Here is a 24481-nt window from a genome sequence, read left to right as displayed (position 1 = left end):
GGCTTTTTTTGAGATTTGGAAAAAAAAAAAAAACAAAACAAAACCCCAAGCAACCCTTAGTTTTGCTGTGCTCTGCATATAAAAGCCTAAATTCCCCTTCAAGCCATGAAATTCTGACGTGTATGTGTAAGGCTCACTGCTGAAATATCTCCGCTGTTTGTCTGTCTACACACATCACAACCTTGCCCATTTTAGAATTAGCCCAAATTCAGCCACCGATGACCAGTGTCTGGTGCTTTTAAACGCAAAGCAGGAAAGCCGTGTCTGTAATGTAGCAGTTCCTAGGGTAAGAGCAGCTGTGATCAGCACGGCTTGACTTTTATCTGCAGTTCACATTTGCATCAGCACCGTTAAATATTTCTGTGGACTGACAGCCGTATCCCAAGCACAAGCAAACCTTCAGTCCCTGCCCCCTGTGGTACCAAGAAAAATGTCGTCCGAATGGTAGAATAAATGAACACAGCGATGCTCTGAGAGCAAGAAAATTTGAGATAAGAATGGAAGTCACTTCCAAGCTCCTGACTATAGTCTCATTTGCGATACTTTGCAGTATTTTGCCTATTAATTTGTGCTCGCTCAAAGCACAGAAGGGAAGAGAGGGGCAGCTCATGCCGTCCCCCATGAGAAGAGGCTGGCTGGGTTTGAGGCACAAGGCTGGCTGTAGGCCGGGCACCGATGCCTGCCCCTTCTCTGCCCAGAGCCGCCTGCCATGGCCTCACCTGTTGCGTCCCCCACCGTGCTCCTGCCCTCCACACGCTGGAAGGCGGGCGCCTGCCAGGCCGCCACAGGGGCACGCTGGTGGCCTCGGGCTGTAGGAGACAGCACAGGGAATATGAATCTCTTTTTTTATTTTTTTTTTTTTTAAGACAGACAAGACCGTAAGACGTTCTCTCTCCCTGGGGCTGCAAAGTCCTGCAATACGCATTTACCTTGAAGTGACGCGAGCACCGGCTCCAATATTCCTGTTTCCCTCCCCCCCCCGCCCCGCTTTGCAGAGAGGAGACTCGGCTTCACCGCCCTTTCCCTGCAGGAACGGCTGGAGGGGGTAAAAAAAAGGAGACGGGCGAAGGACGAAGCCAACCGACCTGCGACAACCTCCCCCCCAGGCTCTCTCGCCGCCTCACGCCCCGCCGGCGGGGAAGGCGAGGCCGAGCCCCCTCACGTAGCGCCGTTTCCCCGCACGAGGCAAGGGCTGATCCCCGCCGGGGCTCCGCTGGGGCGGGGCGGCCGGGCCAGCAGACCCCCACCTCAGGGGCAAGAGAGCTGCCGTGAGGGGCAGGGCATCAGCCTGCCCCAGCAGCCGGTAGCCCCCGTACCGCACCGTACCGTACGGCTCCGTCAGGGGAGGGGCGCGGAGGGCGGCGCGTCCCGTCCCGTCCCCCCGGCCGCCTCCTCCTCCTCCTCCACCTGCTGCCGCTGCGCCAGTCGCCGGCTGGGGGGAGCCGCCCGCCTCATCCCCTTTGTGCTGCCGCTGCTGCTCTAGAGCTGCCCTCAGCCAAGCGGCGGCTGCCTCAGGGCCCAGGCGCTGCGGCCGCCCCGAGTCGCCCGGCGGAGGGAGAGACGCCGCCTCGCCCCCTCCCACCCCACTCCGCCATTGCTGCGCGGGCCGCGGCGGAACGACGCCTCGCCGCCCCCCGAGGAAGGGCCGGGAGCCGCGGCGGTGAGTGGCGGGGCCGTCGCCTCGCACCGCGCCGGGAGCCGGGGCGGTGAACGGCGGGGGCGCCGCCCGCCCGCCCGGGGGGGCCGTTGTCCCCTGTGAGGGGAGGCCGGGGAAGCGCCATGGCGGGGTGCGGCGGGAGGGGGGCGCGGGGATCCCGTCGGGCACGGCCCCGCTGCCGGGGGCAGGCACTGGAGGGAGCCGGGGCTGGGCGGGCGGGCGGGGAGATGCGGCGGCGGGGCCGGGGCGGGGGCCGGTAGCGGAGCCCGCCCGAGCCCGCGGCCTGAGGGGCGATGCCGCACCGGGGCCGTGAAGGGGAGGCGTCGCTCGGATCAGGCTAAGGTGGCGGGGATTTTTGGGTTGTCTTTGGGTTTTTGATGTGCCTTTTTTTTTTTTTTTTTTAACTTGGACAATAAAAGCAGTGGCTTTTGCTTCCCAAAACGCAACTGAGTCACAGAGACCAATGCGTAATTTTCTTTTTCCGTAAGATATTTGGGGTTCCCCGGGGGCTGGGGAGAGGTCTGGCGCATCCCGAGTTTCTGACGTTTTGCGTTTCTGTTGTGTGTGTGCCTGTGTGCGCCAGCAGAAAATCCCTCTATCCTGGAAGAATGGTGAAACTGGGGAATAATTTCAGCGAGAAGAGCACAAAGCAGCCCCTTTTGGAGGATGGATTTGACACCATCCCCCTGATCACACCCCTGGATGTCAATCAGCTCCAGTTCCCACCTCCTGATAAGGTACAGTAGGCTTTAGTTTCCACCCTGGAGAATCACACCCAAATCTCTGGCAAACAACAAAAGAATAGGTTACATGTAACGAGCAGCTTAGAAATGTCAAGAAATACAGAGTGTTTTAAGCCATGCTAGTTCCCTCTGGGTAAAAAAAACGTAACGGTTAAGCTGATGAAAATCTAGTAGTAGTGATTTGCATTAAAAAGCAGTGGGAAATGTTAGGAATAAGCATATACAGATTTCATTGCTGCTGCATGAAATATATAAAAATACAAATGCAACCTTCTCTATGCAGTATTGTCGTAGCCCTTCATATTCTGTATCTTTCTTTTTTGTATCTGGAAGGTACTGTGTGTTCTCTGTGAACGACGTGAATTTTCTCTGTCCAGAAAAAGCCCCCCCTGATGAGGGGATAAAGCACTGCTTTATGTCTCCGCAAGATGTAAGCATGCAGACTGGCCACAGAGAAAAAGAACTTCCATGTTCCTTCTGTGCTTCAGTAGGAAATAAATGCTAGCCCCAGACAACCTGAAATAACAAGACGAGAACAGGCCACCGAGTTTTCTCCTTGTCAACGTATTTGGTTCAGAACCCTCCAAATAGGTGATTCAGATGCTCCGTAACTCGAAGGGAGCAGTCCAACATGGTGCTTACAGGTTGGAAGGGAAATGTGCGTCCTGGATTCATCATTACATGTCTTGATTACTAAGGATTTAATCTTAAGTATTTAGGAAGGGGATGTGATAGCCTGTAAGTATGTTTATTCTGCTCACAATAAAGAATTTGGTTAAGTGTTACTACAGGTAAGGCATACAGTAGTAGGATACTTTTAAAGATATTTCAGTATTCTGTTTTTCAGGATCCTATTTTAGAAGGATACTTACTTGCACATTTCTCACAAATGCATCTGGCAAAAAAGCTTTGCAGTTTATGAAAAATGCAAAATTTAACTGGAAAATCATCAGTAATATCTTCATGCTGATTTTTATTTTCAGCATTGTGTCCTTCATGAGCTCAATTCTGCTTGTAGATAAACTGATAACTGTACGTTCCTCATAGCTCAAAAAAAAATCATGATCTTATCTTGGGGTAAAGAATTTTAGCTTGTGAAATTTGCCTTGGTAGGATGTTGCTTGTAGGCAATATAGATAAATTTGTGACCTCCATTTTAATTGCTATCAGCATCATTTTGTGTTGTGTGTGGTGACCAGTTGGCAGGCATAAATGCAGTAAGTCGTAACAGCTGTTAGAGAGCCTGAGGGTCTATTTTCTGCCCTCGGTTACATAGGTGTAAATCTTGTAACTGAGGTCAAAATTGCACCCTAAGGCTTTAAAACAAGTTAGGTCTTACAGCGTCTGATACGCCTGCCAACTAGTGACTGGATATAACCGATTACCAAGGACCAACATCCAAAGGAATTTGTTGCGTTACTGCACTGCTAAGCAGAAGTCTGAAGTAGGGACCTGTATGGTAATAGCTTTAACCTGAGCGGAGCCTCTAGTGAACCCAGGAGGTTCTCTGCCAGCCTGATTGCTCCTGCTAGAATGGGGCGCAACTCCTCCCACCTTCATGATGTTTGCCTCTAACGAAAGCAACTGTACAACTGGGATAGAAGCTTAAGTAAAGGAATACTTGATTGGCTTTTCTGCACTTTCCACTGTCTGTTTGTGTTTTAGCTTTCCTTTCCTTTCCTTTTGCGAACATAGAGGGGGAAAAATAAAAACGTGTATTTATTGGTCCTACTTGTTTCCCTGTGTCTGGTTAGTCATGTCAGTGTGTCTTTACTGATTGCTACAGACTCCAAGGCAGTAGTAGAGTGACTGATGTGAAAAAAAGAAACAGTATTAAGTCAAGATTGACACACACATCAAATTCTGAAGTATGAAGACACTCATGTATAATGAATAGGAGCACATACTTCATATATCTATGCTTACAGCATTCCAGTGTGGCAGTGAAGCATAACTTCTTGAACAGTAGTGCCTACAGCGCTAAGAGTTTGATGATTTTGACAGCTTCTAAATTAAAGGAATGAACTGATTTAAATTCATATTTAGGTATGTTAAACAAAAGACGACATTACATAACCAAGCAGGTAGAACTGTATGTTCAGTGTCAGCTGAATCTGATTTGAGTTGCCTGAGGTTATGCAAAGTAAATGGGGGGAGGAAGGGAAGTAAAATGTTAAAAAACATTCCAGAAATCTTCAGACGTTTTACTTCCGTGGTGCTGTTGAACAATCATGAAGTTACACAGTTAAAATTGTTATCCTATTAATTTTAGCTGAAATAGGTTTAGAAACTAGCTATGTCCTGCGCGTATGTGTATAATGCTGTAAAAGTGTCTAATAAGCTTTATGGTACTGAGTCTAGGTACAGTTACACATTCTAGGTACCGTTTCAGGGAAGTGAGGAGAGGGGAACCCAAAGCTTTAATTTCAGTACCTGGCTACCTGTGAGTGTCACAGTCTTATTTTCAGAATAATGTAGTTGCTGTTGATACCAGGGGCTGCTCTAAAGATAGAATCTGGTTCTGAAAATCTAAAAGCATCTAGGTATTTATTCTTTGTAACAACAGAGAAAGTCGAGCAAATCTTACTAGCACTGTTGGTATGATAAACTGCAGCCTACCTGAAGAAGTGATACTTTGAAAAAGATCCTGAAAAATTGTAGATGAAAAAGATCCTGAAAAATTGTAGAAGGCAAAAATGAGGCAAATAGGTTAGGTTTGTGAAAATTTTGTACAGTTAGAATGCCTAGGAGAGCACTAAAGAGATGACTGACATAATGAATATTTTAGGAATACAGGTAAGGTGCTAAATTGCGTAGCTTGGGGCAATAGCTCATAGCAAGGAATAAACTGAAGCTAAAGAGCCCTGGGTGTTTAAAGAAACCTCATTAACACAAGGGTTTGTGTGCATCTTGCTGCTTGCAGCTGATAATTCAAAAGTTAGATGTTAAAAATAAAGAGTGCCAAGAGCTATAGTCTGTCACATAGTGAATAGCAACTAGATGGGTCATTTCACTTTTTTTAAACTCAAAATCTTACCATCAAAGAACATGGCTACTGGCAGTATCATCATCTGCAACATTTCTGTGGGCACTCTTCAATACTCATCTCATCCTATTGGTCTCCAGTTTGAAATCCCAATAATGAGATCTCCTGAAGCAAATGGAGGTGGTTATTTTCAAATTATACAAAGCGGGAAGCTTCATGACTTGGATTTGAACTAAGTTAGGTGCTTGCCTAGTATAGCAGCGCATTACCACCACAGCTGAAAAAATTGATCGTTTGTGAAGTTGTTGCATAACAAGCCTTCTGTAGGTCTATCAGAACCACTTTGAGAGATAATTTAGTTGATGATTGCTGTGGTAGGAAAAATAACTAACAGCTTAGAGCTTCCTAAGAAGAATTGCATAAAGTGGGGGTAGAAAAACCATTGTGCTAGATGTACTTGTAAGCAGGTAAAAAAAGAGTTAATGAATAAATAAGATTCCTGTGGCCAGTTTCAGCTGACAGCTTTTTGATTATTTATTTTTTTTTAACAGGTTGTGGTCAAAACGAAAACAGAATATGAACCGGATCGCAAGAAGGGAAAGTTCCGTACTCCTAAAATAGCTGAATTCACGATCAGCATCACTGAAGGGGTTTCAGAAAGATTTAAGGTAAGCAGTGCTATCTGAAGGTGTTAATGACTCGGTGGTACTCACAGAAGTGCTTAAAATCAATTGCTGATGGTAGTCAAAACTGGCTGTAACTAACAGAGTGGCTGTTGTGGGGGTATAGCTGGCCATGAGAAAAATAAACTCGATGTTATAATAGGTCAGTATTTATCAATTAGAAGCAAAAGCACATCTTGCAGCATTATTGCTTGTAATCCCTCAGTGGCAGATGAATTCAGAGGCACTTCTGTCAGCGTGTGGGTTTCAGAATGTGGCTGGCCAGGTTGTATGTGGGCTGCACGCAGGTAGTTCTCATGGCACGGATAAAGCTCCTGTTAGTGTTGAAGGACAGGAACCACAGGAGTATGTGTTTTCTTTTTGGCTTGTCATTTTTCACTGTGGCCAAACCATTCTCTTAAAAGCACTGTCATAGTCCATTATGTATTTTTTTTATAGTCAAACGTATGACTTGGCAGCTCAGGGATGTATACCAGAGCTCTTTGCTATCAGTTTTCCAGGTCCAATTGTATCTTACAGCTTGGTGACGACTGTTACTGGCAGATGGCAGTTCAGCAAGAATCTGACTCAGATTTACTCTTTAGTGTCCACACCCCTATCACTCCCTTTAGTGGTCCCCAAGGAAAGCTGAGAGCTTAACTGGTGCAAGGATTGAATTACCTTTCCCCCATCCATGTCACTGGAGGGTAGGTTTTCTCATTCTGTGTAAGTAAAACAAAGCAGGAAAGTTGTCACTTCAGCTCATGCTTTCCTACCTTTTCCCTTAACAAAGGAAGACTGCAGCTTTTCAGTGCTGTTAATTTGGCATCTTACCTAAAGATGCCAAAGCGTTTTTAAACCGTAGGTAACCACACTGCTCAGTACACAAGTACAAATACATTTGCAAAGCCTAATGTTTAGTAGGAGGGAAAAATACAGAGTTTCAATAAAGAAGTATATTCTCTTTATATTGCACACTTCTGACCTCTGTTTGCATGATAGAAGTTTTAGGGCACACCCAAAGATTCTAGTTCTGTAATTTGAAGAATAAAACACAGGAGCTGTGCCTGACCGGTGATTCTAAAAGCTGCCCAGGCCCAAGCCTACCTTCCAAGTGTATCTGCAGCTCTCTGTGGAATTGGAGCATGCTCAACAAACAGTGAAGTGTCAAGGAGGGGTTAGATGCTTTAGGCTACACTTGCAAAAGAACTTTGCAGGGTATTGCCAGGACAAATGGTGGAGTCTTCAGCCATACAGTGAAGCATGTACGTTCCCAGTAAGATGTGGGGGGAACCACCCCATGTAGCTAATAAGAGATGTTATGGGGTGTGGCAGGGATTTACTAAGGCGGTAATAAACCTAGTTCCAGTTTTTCTATTCCTGGATTTGGAGCAAGGGCATCCCATCCCTCAGGGAAAATGCTACATTCTGACAAAGGTTCTCTTTCTCCTCCTGGCACCATAGTACCAGTCATTGGGAGTAATCCCCATCCTCTCAGGTGAGGGTTGTGCACACTCTATTGTTGGGTAAGATGCAGATGGACAGCTCAGAACAAGGAGGACTTCTGTCTGGCTGTCTTTTGTGCATGTCCTGGTCACACTAAGGTGATCTGAAAATGCTTACTACATTGTAGAAGAGAAAGAGGAGACAGTGTTTAGTCTGGGTACCCTGTTAGGACTTTGGTTCCAAGCAGCTGAGCAGAACCTATGCCTGAGGAATTTTGCACGTATCCACTAAGTGTAGGGACTAAGGGATTTCATCGCTCAAATTGTAGTAAGGATGGGTTTTGAATATCTCAGTTGCATCTAAATGTTTTGCACATCCCTTTGTAGATCTGGGTTCTTTCTGTCTTTGTTGGGAGAGCTGAGCAAATGAGAGCTTGCTGAACAACAAATAAATAGCTTGTTGTGCTGTTGGGTCATCTTTTCTAATTTGTATAACTGAACAGTTAGAAGCCTGAGCATTTCTGCATTGCGTTTTATATACCTTTGGATGGCATACTTAAATAAAATGTCTTTTAGATACTACTTTATGATGATCACTCTGGGATTAATCTCATACTACGGGGTTGCTAGGTTTTGCTGCTAGGTAACTACTGCATCAGAGAGAGGTTTCGGTAAGATTTGGTATCTCTTGGGAATTGCAGGGTGATTCACACTGTGGCTGTAAGTCTAGGCTTTAAAAGAAGAGTGTGGGAGTTGATCAATTAGGAAAATTGTGGTTCAGTTAATTGAAAACAATAGTTTCACGCAGAACGTTCAGATCCTAAAAATGTCCCTTAATCTCTATCTAACAGTTTTAGAATTGAATTATGCTGCTTGCAACATTTTAAAGAGAACTGACTGGTTCTCCGTCAGGGATGATAGTCATATTCACCACTCCCAGTAGTAAATATTACATGAATAATTGATGAAATTTCATAAATATGTAGATGAAAAGTACTGATTGTGTGAGGTTTTCTCCTGGGTCCTTATTAATTGTGAACCATCATGTTAACTGCTGCTGTTGATTCTGAGAGAGCAAAAGGATATTTGTTTGAAAATTAAATATTTGCTATAATTATGAAATGCATTATTTAACTGGTGGGATATTGACTTTGGCTTGTGTTCATGAAAAAAGCTTCAGATGCTGTTTTAATGACTTTAATATTGTACATCACTGATGCATAAACTTCTCACAAGACACAGCCCAAATGTTGTGCTAAAAATAAAAGAAGTCAGTCAGTCATATTTACAAATAATTCACATGTGTATTCTAAGATGTACTTCTTAAATAAGGACAAAGCAGATTGCATTTTTGGGATTCAGCAGTGCAGATCATCTAAAGCTGTTTTTGAGAAATTACACATTATAACAAATGAAGCAACTCCAGCATGTGTGTATGTCATGTAGATCATTTGGTGTTTTAGCAGCTGGGTGAATAAGAAATTATAAAATGTATTTTCTGCATTCGATCCACATTACCACAGTTATTACAACAGAGCGGGGAATGTTTACAAAGAAAACTGCAAGTATAATTTTCCTGTATGAAGCCACATTCTGAATTCAAATCAGGATCTGTCAGAAGAATGTGAAGACTTCCTGATCCTGAGAACCGTGTTGTCTTAATTTAGTTTTATGGCACTAACCGCACCAAGGAAGATATGATTTTTCAGTGAAGATTATTTTTCATTGAGAAATAGAAGTCTTGCTTTTGTTCTTTGAACAATGTAGGCTTGTGTGGGGAGTTGGTCCTTCACATCTGGAAAGCAACTTTGAACGAGGCAGATTTTTTTTTTTCTCCTATAAATTATTCGCTGTACAGAATAATGTAACAAGGCTGGAAATGTCATTTCGAAGGAGTCTTATGAATCAGGACATAGGAGGAAGCTATTGCAGGAGAAAATTGATGGTATCAGTTACCAAAGCCAAACCTTTGCCTCCCCCTTGACAGAGCAGCGTTTTTACGAACTCCAATTGGATTTTGCAGTAGGATGTCTGTTCTGGCACCCATTGAATTGGTCTACAATTGACAGTTGTGCATAAACACAAAAATGTCTGTTGTATTGAAGCGCGAGATGTTTTTCCGTCTTTGGGGAAACCTGAATAAAGAACATTCAGAAGTATTTTGAAAGCAAACACTTATGTTTCCCGATAAATTTCAAGCCTCTAAATAAACCCAAGCTGTGGTATGCCTTCAACGATTTGGTTCTATTCAAAGGCAATTCAGTTCTTCAGCCTTTATCCTTGACATCTCTACATACATCTAACTGCGGAGCCAAAGCCTCAAGCTTATTTCTGTGGTAAGACCATATGGTGCAAGCCACGTACTATCAAGTAGCAAGTAGTTGTTGAAATGTCTGCATGAGGTTATGGAAGAGGAATCGAGACTTCCTTTCAAAATCAGTTCTCGCAGTTCTACCTGGTCATTTTAAGACTGCAAAAACATGCAGTACATATTTAAATATTCCTTTTTTGATCTCTTTAAAGGGGCATCCTTTAAAACATGTTTCTGCCTCAAGACTTTTTTACCTGTTCTTAGTAATACCAATGATGATGATTGCAGCAAAAATAATCAGACGAGGAAAATACTTTTCTCTCTGTTTCTGTGTGATTATTCTGTGTGTTGAGTAGCTCTTTCTTCCCACTTAAAAAGTTTCTGAGGTGCATGAGGTGTCAGCTGATTCCTGTATGGGATATCACTTCCTTAAGTATATTCTGTGTCTGTCACTTAGTGCTGGAAGAGTGACAGGTACTTACTGCCATGAGTAGTTCTGTTTTCTTCAGTAGGACTACTCACAGGATTAAAGTTGCTCACAAGTATAAGCATTTGGCAGGCTTTGAATTTTTCTGTTGTTACTTCAAGCAAGAAAAATAAAGGAGATTCTTCTTCCAGTGTAACTGCTATTTTAAAACAATTGATGTAAGTAAAGCACTGCATGGCAACTGACATTTTTCCATTTTTTTAAATGTTTAGTAATTCTCTGATACGACATTGATGATCCTCCTGCTAAATTCTTGGCTAAAAGGAAGTTTTTAAAGTCAGAGATGGAAGATGTAAGTAAAGGGGATGCCTAACAGCAGCTCCGCTGCTCTAAGTCAGGTGTCCTCTGCCATTGTATCCATTACAAATCCTTTTCTTGAAGCAGAACCAATGACTCTGGTGACACAGAAGATGTTTTGGGTCTCTCCAGATACAACACTTAACATAGAGACTTTTTCCTCTTCTGTAGTAGCGTTTTCCATCCTTTCTTCTGGCCTCAGTAATGTCTTCTGGGTTTATATGGGAAGGTAACAAGGTTCTTATCTCCAGGCCACAGGGTTTCTTGAACTGCTTCCTCAGATCTCGGTAGTTAAGAAACTAATAGATGGTGCCATATGATGGAAAATGATGGGAACACTGTCATGAACAACTCTGTTAAGCCACAGCGCTAGGTGCTCAAGGCCACTGCCTTGTTAACCTGTTTTTGTCTATAGGTATCTCCCTCAGGTTTCACTAATTGACTCCCTTGCAGGCTGGTTCTGTTGTCTTGCACTGTCACTGTTAATAAGCACTGGGTCTGTAGCTTCTTTTCAGTTACTGTCTTTCATGAATCTGCTTTTTTTGCTGCTACTCCCAGTCATCTCCAGGTAAGCGTCCAGGCCTCTCTTCCTCTTCGACATCTCTGTTTGAGAAGGACAATCTTTTGATTTCTCCTGCTTTTTCTGTACAGTCTACCCCAAAACTATCATCCTCTTTGAGCACAAACGTTTGATGGCAATGTTCTGGTGAAGGAGTTTAATACATAGATACCAGTCATACAGCTAAACATGACATGTGGTGTTAGAAATACTCTTCTGACATGAGGCACCTGGTTGTCCTTTGAGTCATTGGGCATATTCTATGTGTATGTATATTCCTGTAGCAAGTATGGGAAATTGTGCCAGGTTGTTCTATATAACTTGGGTTGTTCTGTATGATTTGTATTAATTGTAAATGAATACGAGTCAAATGTTGCATGTATAGATGTGACGGTTCCTTTTTTTCTTTCATGTTGCCTTTTACTTCAAACTGATAACTTCTTAACCCTTAAGTGCATTGTTTTGGACATGTTTTCATGTATAGTTCTAGGGACAGGCCCAGGTAATAGCAAACAAGAATATAGTTTTGGAAAAGCAGGAATGTTAGGGCAAGTGGAAAGCTGATTTCAGTGTTCTCTAACACGCTGGTAGAGGGCATTGTGCAGCTGGAGACGTGAAATTTTCGTGGAGAGGGGTGAAATGGAGGTCATGGCCATTTGCAGGGAAGTCAATGTGGTGTTTTACGAATTTTAGTCTGTGAGATATAGCCAGACGCAATCTATTGTAATTACAGTCTGCCTGCCTAAAATTCTCTTGTAGTTTAAATTGGGTAGCAATAATCTCAATTTCCTGTCCTAAATGGCTGTACAGAGTTGCTGTATTTCATCCCAGAGGGTTTTGCATTTCGCTGGTGAGCAAAGCATAGATTGGTTATAAATCTTTTCATACGGAAGTTGCTCTATTAATGTATGTCTTCACTCTTTTTGTTTGGTGCTAGCACCAGGTCTGTGCCTAGCACTTCAGAGACAAATCAGAAATGAAAGCTGTGTTCCCAGGAGTCTGCAATTGAAATAGATAATGCATAGATGTAGAGCAGAGATGAGATGTGACCAAGTGCTAGTGATTGAGCAGTGAAAATTACTGCATGTCTTGTTAGTTCCACTTTAGTTTCACTTCTCGTGATTATAGGAACGCTCCTAGGTGGGACTGTATGCTGAAAGGTGCATGATGGAAGGAAAAGCACGAAGCAAAGCAGGTGCAAAGCAGCACAGTAAGAGTAGGTTAATGAAAGAATTTCAGGGAAGAGGAGAAGGCATGACGAGAAGAGTGGAGGTGAAAACAGAGGGGAAACAGGTGGCACACAGGCTGTAGCGGGACAGCAGGATACAGGCAAAATGGAAGGAGATAAAGCTAAGAGGAGCAAAAGGGGCAGACTTGTGCATGCCTTGAAACATGGCTTGTAATTTGTTCAGAAAGGGACAGGAGCCGGGAAAGGGTGTGAGGACAACCTGGCACAGTTGGTGCAATTAATGAATTTTGCCATAATACTCTGGCTTGATTAAAAAGGGAGCACAATAAATGTTAGCAAAGTGAGGAAGGAGGAGAATGCAGTAGCTGGGCTGAGAAAATAGAGCTTTCAGTGTTTTGCAGCTGTAGCAAAGTAGGGTAGACTGACTGGGAAGATCTAGCAGATCTTGATGGTAAAGCCTTATCACGAGCTGTTTGCACGTTGGTGTAGCTGTCAGATCTGGTGAGTTTCTCGTTTGTTCGGCTAAATGCTTACAGAGACTGAAGACAGTTTTTTTTTGCTGTGGGTACACTTAGTTCATTCATTAGTCATCTCTCATTTCGATTACTGTAATGGCTTCTGGCTAGACATTGTCCTTCTGCTCTTCACTTACAATCTATTAAAAAATCTGCAACATACATAATATCTTGTCATCTTTTCTTTTCACTTATTTTTGCTGCCAGATCCCCTTAAAACCAACTTTAAAGGACACTCTCAAGATGAAAACAAAACTACACTTTGAGGTCCTAGTTAAAAGAAACGGTTGTTTGTGCTATCTTGTAGTTGTTTCATAAAAAGTATTTTAAAAGCCCATCACTGGTGTGGTGTGACAGGCACCTTGGAGTTCTGCAGGATGTACGTGGCAGTGAGTGATCATAGTAATTCAAAAGACTTCTGCTCCCACTGTGTGGGGTCCTGCACTCAGCCAGCTGGCTACCCACAAGGAGAAGAAATTCAAGATTTCCCTCTAGAAGAGAGGGAGCGGTGCTTGCGCATGAATTGTATCTTCTCCTACCTTCAAGAGAGGAAGAGGGCAAGTTGCTGCTAGTGCCTCGGTAGGAAGAAGAGAATAACTTTCCTTTGGTTCGTAGTGAGTATGCAAAGTTGCTCTGGAAGAAAGCAATAAAATGACAGCATTGGTAGCACTTGTGGTCTAAAGAGCAGCTTGTCGCCTTCCCTCTTCCCATGCTTTTATTTCTGAAAGGCCTCTGGGAGGAGAGGGCTCTAAGGTGAAGCAGAGAGGTAGGGTCGCACTGCGTTACTGGCAGGGGAGGGAAGCTGACTGTCTCAGGTTAGAAGTGATCTGACAGCCGTGGACCGTTGGTGGTAGGTGATTATGAGAGTGAAGAAAATGGTTATTAGAAGAAAGGGAAGGATTTTCCATTTATAAGGGAGAAGTGGATTGGATTAACAGGTGATTGGTATCACCTTGGAATCCAGCGATGTATTTCTTTCCACCTGTGATGTTTGAATGTGCAACCGTCCTTTATGTAAATAGAAGTTACTGGTATCCTGAAGGATGGTAAGGGAAGGGAGCATCTCTTCTGAAAGGAAGGAGACAAGCTTACTTGATTAGGGATTTGCAAATGGAGTATGGTTGCAAATTATTGGATATAATGAGAAAAATTTTACATGTTAATACCAAAATTAGTAACATTAGGAAATATAGTAAGTGAGAGAGGAAGATTCCATGAGAGTTATGAATGAAGAGCCCTTCCCAGTGGCTTACTGTCTGTCAGTGGAAGAACTGTGCTGGGCGTGACTTGTACAAGCAGTGAGAACTTCCAGCTCCACGTACATCGATGAGACAAGTAAATGTTCCACATCTCAGCAAATCAGCCCCGAGGCTGTGACTCTGCAACTTGCTAGGCTCCATGAATCCACACAACACTGGGTTTTTGACCTCTTTCAGAAAACATAATTACTTTCCAAAACAGTTTCAGAGCCTTGGAGAGAGTGATTCTGCAGTGATTGTGGAAACACAAATATTTTTCTATTGTAAAATATTTGGCCTCAACTACAAAATAGCTTGTTAGCTTTACAGAGTGTTCCTGAGGCCTCATCTGTATGTCAGAATGGTTATGAATGGGAAATAATGTTGTAATTCTACTATTCCTTGCTAGTAGGATGTCCAGGGAATATGGTTAAAATGCTTTGAAATTTGAGAATCTTTTTCAAAGCATTTTAAACTGTTTATGCCTGTCTGTGGAGGAGACAAACGTGAGCTGATTTGACCCGTACCATAGCAATTGTTCTGCTTGGTGTCTGTGTCCCGTGGCACAGACTTGTGCTCCTGGAGAGAGAAGCCTTTCTGGAAGGCAGTGTGGAATATATCTTGTAGGGCCTGGGGAGCCTCAGCAGTAATCCCATTTGGATTTTATCTTTTCTGTCCCCTCTTGCTAGTCTCTGTTTTCTGTTTCTTCTCTAAGGGAAAGAGCAGTGACTGTCAGAGCAAAAGGCACAGGATAACATACGCTTTGAGTCAGTGGGAAGTGAATGACCCAAAACCTGCAACTTGGGCCAGGCCATGTGTATTGTAGAGCTGCTGGGCTGGGTGAGGAGTGCTCCCTTCTTTCTGGTTCCTCATCTTCTCATGCTGCCCAGCAGCAGCTGGAGTTCAGTAGGGGAAGAAGTCCTTGTGCCCATGGGCAGACAGGGCTGCAGACCTGCGCTGGTGCCCAGGCATGGTTAGGGCTCCTTGGCCTGGTGGGGCAGGTGGACCGTGGGCATCCGCATACGGGTACAGTGTGACACAGGCAGTATGTGGGACTTAGAGACACCAGCAAGGGGTTGGGGAGGTGGGACATGGAGGCCCAAGTGGGAACAGCAAGCTTAGGGGAGAAAGGTGCCTGGAGTGCAAGGAGAATTTTGGGAGGAGAATAGAGAATGAGACTCGTCACAGTTGTGGGGAGGGGAAAACACTGGAAGATGGGATGCAAGGTTTAGGCCAAACCAGGGTGCGTGAAGATGGTTGGGTGGTGAGTGGGATGTCTGAGGAAACATGGGAAAGGGCCCCAAACAACAGTAGAAGAAAAAAAGGAGAGGTCTGATTAAAAACACATGAGAAGGGCTGGGCTAGGGCATGGCTTGGCCAGGAAAGGGGGGGAGATTATGTTCATTACTAATCTGGGCCACAGAGAATGACCAGGAAGGAAAATGTGTGTTATCTCTTTGGCTTAATGGAGGACGTACTGAGCCGTGGGACACGTGAGCAGAAAGTAGGAGGTTGGCAAGACAGAGTGATCTATCCGTGTTAACCTTTGTGTATGCAAACGAGTAACAAACTTGGGGGAAGACTAATTGGATTTAAAAATTGATGTCAGTGTGATATTTTTGGAGGGTAATTAAGCCTGTGATTTTTTGGGGTTTTTTTTCAATCCAGTGACTGTTCTGACAAAATGAAGATGTTGCTATTAACCAGAAAGGTCCTTTGCTGCATGTCTCATTTCAATTGGCATTGTTACATTAATACCTACATTTCTTCTGCTAGATTACTTTCTGATCTGCAGTTCTCCCTGCCTCTTCTCTGGCCCTCCTTTTTTTGCTTTTTTCTATGGAAAATTTTTATAAAATCCTTGGCTTCAGCAGTACACGATCCTCCCCAACCTTGTTTCAGCCAGGAAATTCAGCACTGGCTGTTGTCTGCTCACGGTGAAGTTCGCTTGCCCAGCATGAGACGTCCCTAAAAGTTCATTTCAGTCCTTCAATGTACCAGTCCCGCTGCCTCACGCAGTTTGCAGTGTTGCAGATGCTGTTAGTTCTGGGGTTTATTGTAAAGGGGGTGTGTGATGTTTTTTTTACCAAGATGAAAAGCTACAAATTTTTTTGTTGCTTTCTCAAATACCATATTATTCTTGTTTGCATAAGTGACACTACTGTGCCTAAATTCTCTTTTTAGGAAGTGTATGGAGCTGGTTTACTCCTCTTCCTTTAAAGTTTAGATCATATCATACTTTGTTTTAATTGATCACATAATCTTGTTTGTTTCTATTTATTACTATTATGCTGGAGCACATGCTGGTTTCTTTCTAACTTGCCAAAAAGAAAAAAAAAATGCTCAACCACTCTTAATCTGTAATCTCCTCAAGCTATTAATTTGTCTGTCAGTAGAAACTTTAGAATAATAAACAAACACATCTGGGACGCTCTTCCAGGTAATGAATATTTGCTTAGCTCACACCTTCTCCAAAAGTGGGTCTGAATTAGGGAGCTTTGCAGCGTAACTGCTAAGCCAAAATCTTGTGCTTTCTCTTGTCAGGGGGTGAGGTAGTTCTAGAGGTAGTTCTGTCTCCCGTCTCATCTGGGCTGCTGGTCTGCAGTTGCTCAGACTTTATTCCTGGGAAAGGTTAGCTTGGTACTGACACTGATTTCAGATTCAGCTTCAAGTGTATCTTGGGTTTTCCTCCTGCCCAAATTGAGGACCAGAGAGGTACTTAAGGACACGGTGAAAAGCCAATGCTGTGTAATGCAGTCTGTAATGGCTTCTCTGTGAGCGCTGTGGAAGGAGGTGCAACAGAACTCCTCGAGGCTAGCCCGATGTTGAACACGGTGTATTCCCTTACGGACCTGGCAGTGAGCTATTCCTGTGCAGTCTCAGTGTGATGAAGAAGTGCTGTTTCAACCTATAAAGTAAGGAGCATTGAGCAGCCAAGCATGCAGGCTACTGGTGTAACTATGCATATGTTCATAGCAGGCGCAACAAACTCTCATCCTAACAAGGGAGGGCAGACATTACTTCCTCCTTGCCCTGCTAGAGTCACCTTTGTATTATCTGGATGACACCTGTGCCACTTACTGTCACCCGACTCCATTTTTGGACAGGCACAAGGAAGACAAACATGCTTATCAGCTGACATAAACTAGACTTACATTTACATCATCCAGATACTGAAAAAGCTGCAGACCGGAGCTGCTGTGTCCTTCTGGCCTCACGTGTGCACTGAACAGGAATGTAGCCAAAAAAGCCTTGCAGTACAGAGGCAACAGGCCACTGACCAGATCATGCGCATTATTCTCCGAGAAGGGGGAGGTGGAAGCACTTACGTGCTGCCTCCCTGTTCTCCCTCAATAATTAAGAAGCTGGTTTTATTCTTTGCTTGATTTTACTGTAAAAGTGCGTTCATAGCTGCCTTCTGCTGCCTGTAGTAACAAACAGACATGTAACAACCAGTGCATTACTAACATGAGCATGTTTTATCTTTCTTTACAGGTAACTGTGCTGGTCCTTTTTGCCCTTGCGTTCTTAACGTGTGTTGTATTTCTGGTAGTCTACAAGGTTTACAAGTATGATCATACCTGTCCAGAAGGATTTGTTTTCAAGGTAAATCACATACACGTTCTAGAAAAATAGAAGAGTATTTAACATTCTCTGTGTTGTTTTCTGCATAACCTTGGTTAAGTCATGCTGTATTGCATAGAAATTTGTGTTTGGTTTCATAGGTTAGTGTGTGTCCTGCTGTGGTTTTTTTCTGCCTAATTTATAGTTGAGGTTCTACTATTGCACAGTTTTCGTAATGTTCCTTTGCTAACGCTTTAAGCATTGAAAATATAGCAGAAGTCCCAACACCAGTGTCCTTCAAACTTACTTCATCTGCAGCTGTCTGGACAAAGCCCTCATTTATTGGGTCATATGGTTTAATGTTGCATGTCCCTCCAAATTTGTGTGTCTTAGGAAAGAGGAGAATGATAAAACCTGGAGGACAAAAAAATGACTCTGGAATACGTGTCAAAGAAGCAGTAGAGTGATGTTCTCATTAAGAGTAGCAGAGTTACCTTAGGGTTATTTTTGTAGAAAGAACTTCTTGTTCTAGAACACTGACCTCCGAGTCCTACTGCCACAGGCCAAAAGTGATGCCAAAAAAAGGGAAAACACAGTTATTGGAAAAAATACTGGTTCTAACCGAAAGGGAGGCTGGGGCTCACTTATTCTGCGAGATGGTAGTGCTGGCTTCTCAGCTCAGACCTGGGCTGAAAGTCAGAAAGGTAACATTGATTTCTCCATTGTAAATTTAGCAGGATTGAACTTGGCTGCAATTAGATAAGAAAAGTAGCAGTGATGATGGCATTCTTCCCTCTAATTTTTTAAGAATATTTAGTCACATAATGAATCAAGTGGGTACCTAGCATGATCTTCAAAAGGATTTAAGAAGGAACAGCTGCCTCAGCACTCCTTGACGATCCTGTTCAGGACTTTGGATTCTGTCACTTCGGGCATGTGAATATCTTTACAAGAATCTAGTCCAGTTACAATCAGCGATGCCCTGCTGGATTAACGTGGCTCCGGGCATTCAGTTTTGGGTTACTGCGTTCCCTTGGTTCAAGGGGAAAAGCTACTGTGGTTAAAGTATTTGGCTGTAACTCAGGAGATCGAGCTTTTGGTTCTGCTGTTGGTTTTTTGTGTTGTCTCAGGCAAGCACTGAAACCCCTCCGTGCTCTTGGCTCAGGGGCCTTTTTTTCCTAAGCTTTCTCTTGGCTTTGAGCAATTTGGAAGAAGGACTGTATGTTCCTACCAAGCCTATCTTGATGTGATCCTGACTTGACAGGGATGGCCAGTTACATGCTCCTGTCATAAGTCTAGTAACAGTCTGCTGCTTCTGCTTCCTTTCATGCCACCTTGTCCTTTCCTTTGAGTTGCGGCCTTCTGGCTTCTTCCTAGTGTCACAAACATTTAAGAAGAGAACAGTTTCTCAGCTATATTTCAGTTGCACTGTGATCAGAGTCTGGTTGGGTTTCTCTCCTTCGGGCGCTGCATTTGAAACAGAAGTTAGGCAGAAGATCCATAGCTCATGCTTTGTTTTTAAGGTGCAGCACAACCAGGGCTGTGTTACTGTTACCCTCCGGGTGTTGGGTTTTGCGGAGGTGGTTTCCTAGCTGCTCGGTGGCATAACGCCAGGAGACACAGCATCTTGGTCATGTAACTCTTCAGAGTTTTACAGGATAAACATGTTAACAAATGACACGAGGCCTGAAACTACCGGCGTTGGCATGAATTTTGTATTTGCTGCCTTTGCATCTTTTTTGGGGAGCGTCCATAATACATCATGGCTTAGCCTGGCACAGATGTCCTAAGAGAGCCGAAGAAGTCTGTCACCTTGTGACCAATGTCTCTCTGGACTGGCTTTGTGCTTCAGGTGGACTCAACAACATTCTCTGGCTGGGATGTCCCCAGGCTTTGGATGCTGATGTGATTTCCTGGTTAAGGGCAGAGGTGTCCCCTGCCTTAGGAAGCCCAAAGGCATAAAGGCTGAACTACCGCAGCTGTGAGTCAGACTCGCCCTTCTCTGCTCTGATGCTTTCCTACATGGAGCAGTTCCAAAGGTTTCAGTGTTTTCAGCCTTTCTTCTGTCCTACACATCCAGGGCATGAAGGTGTGCTTAAAAAGGTGCTTATTTTCCTTTGTATGGCAATCTTAAACTGCTCCAGCCTCAGTTTTGTGCTTGCTCAAGCTTTCTGACACAGCCCTGATACTGCTGTTGTGTAGATCACTCCTCTGAAGCGCTCTTCAGTGGCTGTTGGTGGGACTCACCGGAGTATTCCTCAAAGACCTGAGTGCACTTACACCTGGAGGAATTTCTGCAGGGCTTCAGTGTGCTCCATAATGCATCTGTTACCCTTTAGCTTTCCCTGCCAAGGCACCTGCGTTCTGTCACACTCATGGACACTACAACAAAGTAATTTCAATGCATTAAAGACAAGATTGTCAGCTATTAAGTTTGGAATTCCTGACCCAGCAAAGTGAATATGACAGAAGATACTATTTAAAGTGGATACCACTGGGGTCTTTATGTCCAAGGACCAAAAGCCAGATACAGACTGGCAACCAGGATTTTCTCTGGCATCAAAAGCCTTAACCTTAACTAATTTCTGAAATAGAAGGGTTGTGAAAGAAACCAGAGACTGGTGACTCACTCTGGAGCATCCCAGTGTCTCCTCATGGCTTTCCTTTTGACTTCTCTCACCTGGGAACCACGGAAACAAACAAAAAGGCTGGAGAGAAATGTTCTGCATAAGCTGAAGGTCTCGGGCAGGCAGCAGGAAGAGAATGGGCACCAGTTGCCATCGCTCCAGTCACTCCCGAATGCTGCGTGGCTTGGGCAGTACACAAGGAGCAATGAGTAAACGGGGAGGTTTTTCCCGTCTTTTCTAGAAGCATGAAATCTGGGGAGCAAGAACGCAGTCGGGATGGAATCTCTGCTGTGTGTTTCTTTAGGCTCTTCTGTCAGATGTTGTGTGTGTTTGTGACTACAAAAAATAATGTTACTGAGTCATTTTGCCTGTTACAAAGCAAATGGCTTCTAAAAGCAGCAAAAGATCCTGTGGCATTTTGTTAGACTGGCAGTAATCTTGGCTTGTCTTCAGCACTAATAATTATATTTGCTTGCATTTCCTTGGCAGATTTCATTAGATCAATGGATTGTGTTCCTTCTTCCATTTTAAATATTTAGAATTGTGACTACATCCCGTGACTGGGTGAAATAATCACTACAAAGATGTCTGTGTCTATGTACTTCTTAGTCGTTTTATCACATTGGAAGTAGTGTCAGTTATTCCAGATAAAGCATGGATAACACTTCCAGAAGAAGGCATCGTTGATGTAGATGATGTAGTTGAACACGCACATCAAATAGCTCTATTCCAGAGTTGTCCTGGATTATTATTTTTTTTTAAAAATATGGTTTTTGCAGCTGGCATATACGATGATTACTACCATGGGGAAACCTCCATGGACTTTAACGGTGCTGAACAGGCCCAAGTGTCTGCTTAGCCGGGGTGAAATCCCGTCTGCTCCGTAGTGCTACTCCAAACAAAACTGCGAGGGAAGATTTGCCCTGGCTGCTAAGTTGACAAAAGATAATGAATAAACGGCACCTGGGTGGATGTGGTGGCTTTGAGCGCTGTCGCGAGTCTGTCGCTTATCCAGGCTTCCATCGCACAAGCAGGTTGGAAGCGCCGCGGTGTCGGCTCCGTGGGAGGGCTGTTGGTCTTGTGATTGGCGAGTCTTCTTTCAGCACTCAAATTTGCCACAAGATCGTATTCATGGGCAGCTGGCAGGGTCGTAAGACTACCTGTAGGCCTGCTGTCTTGCTTTTTTTTCTTTTATACCTTTTGATACTTTTTTTTACTCTTAACATTTCTAGGATGCAAAATTAATTAATTATATTAAGCTAAGACTGTCCGCTGGATCTTTCCCCAATCATTTTGTGCTTTATCTTTTAAACCTGTTGTGACTACAAAAAGCCTGTTGTTACTGGTGTTTATTTATGCCACTTCTGTGGGTTTTTTCCTCTTTTTTTTTTTTTTTTTTTTTTTTCTGAGAAGGACAAGAGTCAACGCAAAAATAAACATGGACATGTGGACACATTTGAGATAGCGTCTGGTCCTAAACCCCATGACATCTCTGCATGTGTTTTTGTGCTCAGAAATCTGCAATATTAAGTTTTGTTTGCCAGGCTCTGTGAGAACAGTGGCAGTTCAAAGTTGCTGTGCTGCAGTATTGTAAATTTTAGTCTTCCAGGGCTGGAAGCAGGAAGACCAAACAGCCTATTTCTTTTTAAAACAGTCAGAGTGGAAATGATTAAACTTATTTTTTCTTAAGCTGCAGCTACTCATAGCTTATATTTTAGGGGGTCAATCAGTTGCCCAGGTGAGTGCCCCAGCACTCTGCGGTATCAGGCAAGAGTGGCAGATACAGCAGGGGACCTGCGGAGAGACCCCAACCTTCTGGAGCAAAACCCAGGGGCTCACAGGATACGTCTTAAGTCATTTTTTTCCCCTTCAGTGCAACTCGCTGTTTCGTAGGCTTTTAGCGCATCATCACTGGAGCGGTTGCTAGATGATACCTGCTGACTAATGCACTGCACGCGCACCTTCACTTTGGTTTTTAAGATGACGGCAAAGTTTGGATCCTACTTAGCATTTAACTCTCTAAAATCAGGTATTTCACTTCCAAAAGCTCTGAGCATCGAGCGGTTTCTGTGTAGCACTCTTACACTTCTGGGAAATTAAATAATGTAGTCCCGTAGCTAAAGATAGCTTTTTAAAAGCCTACTGTTGGCTACATCTTTCTGACAATCAAGAGTGAAGTATTTTGTATGTGTGTACGCGCTTGCACATAAGCTTGGCCACCCACAATGTTTTCCCTGTATGTCTTATTTACTGGGCTATAAAACTGTTCGTTCCTTGGCACCAATATATCTCTATTAATTTCTGTCCCTCAGACTGAAAACACCATATTTGAGAGAGTTAAGTGCCTGCAGCTAATCTAAGGGTAGGATGCAGCCATCTGTAGTCGTAGCCCAAACAGCTGGAACTAGGTGGGGAGGAAAAAACAGCACAATATGGCTGGAACTAGAGATTGAGTACTTCGAGAAGTAATTTTAGGCAGGCGTGTTTCTTGTATGTTAATTATTCTGGCACATAAACCCAGATAGGTCTTCTGGCAAATGCAGGAGCAGTTGAAGGATGGCAGGGAAGAACATTTTGAACACAGTGGGACAACACTGTAGTTAATTGCTGTATGTTGCTTCTTGACTCACAGAAAGCCAATGTTGCCTCCGACTAAAAGGAAAAGAGAAAAAGAAACTAACCTCCTTGTGGTGTGTGTGGGGCCGTATCTGTAATCTAAGTGATGGATTTTCTTTTCAGAATAATCAATGCATTCCAGCTGGGTTGGAAAACTACTACTCCGAACAAGACTCCAGTGCTCGAGGGAAATTTTACACAGTCATAAACCACTACAATCTGGCCAAACAAACCATCACGCGTTCAGTGTCCCCGTGGATGACGGTACTGTCAGAAGAGAAACTATCTGAACAGGAGACTGAAGCTGCTGAGAAATCAGCTTAGTATGATAAGCTAATTATTAACATCTATGTCATTTGAAGGTAACTAAGGGACTTTAAGGAACTTTTCATTAAATATAATTATGGATAATTTAGAGGTTACTCATGTTTATGGTGCAATTGCTTCTGTTTGCTGATACTGCTTTGCAAAAAAAAAAACCAACAAAAACTTGCTGCAGAACATTCATGGGCATAAAACAAGGTGCATATCAGCATTGCTTTAGAGCTTTGACACCATTTTCAATGTTAAAAAAGAAAAAAATCCAATATTAGATATGTTCTTGCAGTTTATTGGATACTGAGAGATTTCTTCACTGGATTTTCAGGGCTTGGACCTTAGAGAAATCATGTGTTCCGTTGTCTGAACTGATACTTTATTCATTAATTTTTTTTATTCTTTGTCATTTTGCAAACTGAAACACCCCAGCCATAACTAGAGTGATCTCTTGTTTAGCTGAAAGCTATATTTAATAATTAGTTTTGGCTCAAGCAAGAATGCTAGTCAGCGTTGATATCAAGGGCATAATGTAATGACTTGTATGGAGGAAGACACTGTCGGGTAGCATTTTTCTTACGTTTTCTTTACTGTTGTTTATTTGTAAGTGATAATGAAGTTCTCTGCAACAAGGCATGCTCAATGTTTTATTCTTGCTGTCAACAGGATTTAACTGCATTTCCACTGTGGCTTTAGCATCTTGGTACAGATGTGCACTGAAACACAAACTAGATAGACATTATGGAAAAAAACACAGGCAGTTTTAGTGATGGATGTTGAGGATAGTGTAAAAAATATACAGTTTGGGATGTTCTAATGAGAAATGACATCTTTTGATCATACTTAAGAGGCAGAAAGCCTCTTCACAGTAGATGTAGTCCACTATGTAATTTGTTGGATACAGCTGAGGGAGTAATATGTCTAAATTTTCTCTTCTTATTACATTAATATTTTCCCTTTTTACGAAGTAGACGGAGCTTTCAGTTTATGTATGGTTTGCAGTTTGATATTTTTTAAAACACAGAGCATCACGAGCGAAACAATAGCATATTAGATAACACAACTGGCTGTTTTAAAGCTACATGTGAACCTGAGTGAAGAGTAGAACTGTTTATGTATGGCTTGGGAGGGGAAAAGATGTAGAAGAACATAGTATTGTGGATGCACGTTAAAAGTTCCATTGTAATTACAAACTTATCTATTCTTTGTGTGAAACCATGTTTTCATTTTTATTATAAACCTTAAATATATATTACAAAAAAGAGACATC

The 24481-nt window shown here is 43.2% G+C and overlaps 1 protein-coding gene across 2 annotated transcripts; it reads left to right on the top strand.

Moving 5' to 3' along the window:
- Positions 1 to 1069: 1069 nt before the first annotated feature.
- On the top strand, positions 1070 to 24414 carry NSG1 (neuronal vesicle trafficking associated 1). Of its 2 annotated transcripts, none has more exons than XM_063335293.1 (5): positions 1070 to 1660; positions 2241 to 2394; positions 5938 to 6054; positions 17585 to 17695; positions 23020 to 24414. In XM_063335293.1, the coding sequence occupies exons 2-5, from the start codon at positions 2266 to 2268 to the stop codon at positions 23218 to 23220; spliced, it is 558 nt and encodes a 185-aa protein (XP_063191363.1). In that variant the 5' UTR covers positions 1070 to 1660; positions 2241 to 2265; the 3' UTR covers positions 23221 to 24414. The 2 variants fall into 2 exon arrangements, with proteins under 2 accessions (XP_063191363.1, XP_063191362.1); XM_063335292.1 differs by having other exon boundaries at positions 1077 to 1660; positions 2244 to 2394.
- Positions 24415 to 24481: the final 67 nt, after the last annotated feature.

This window comes from Chroicocephalus ridibundus, chromosome 5 (assembly GCF_963924245.1).
Source record: "Chroicocephalus ridibundus chromosome 5, bChrRid1.1, whole genome shotgun sequence".
In the NCBI taxonomy this organism is placed as follows: Eukaryota; Metazoa; Chordata; class Aves; order Charadriiformes; family Laridae; genus Chroicocephalus; species Chroicocephalus ridibundus.
This window is presented reverse-complemented; position numbering and strand designations above follow the sequence as displayed.

Bases quoted from the DNA above. Each gene is read 5' to 3' on its own strand.
- NSG1 (XM_063335293.1), top strand. From the start codon at position 2,266: ATGGTGAAACTGGGGAATAATTTCAGCGAGAAGAGCACAAAGCAGCCC. The intron at 6,055-17,584 runs GTAAGCAGTGCT...CTTTCTTTACAG, and splicing joins GGGTTTCAGAAAGATTTAAG to GTAACTGTGCTGGTCCTTTT. The intron at 17,696-23,019 runs GTAAATCACATA...TTTTCTTTTCAG, and splicing joins CAGAAGGATTTGTTTTCAAG to AATAATCAATGCATTCCAGC.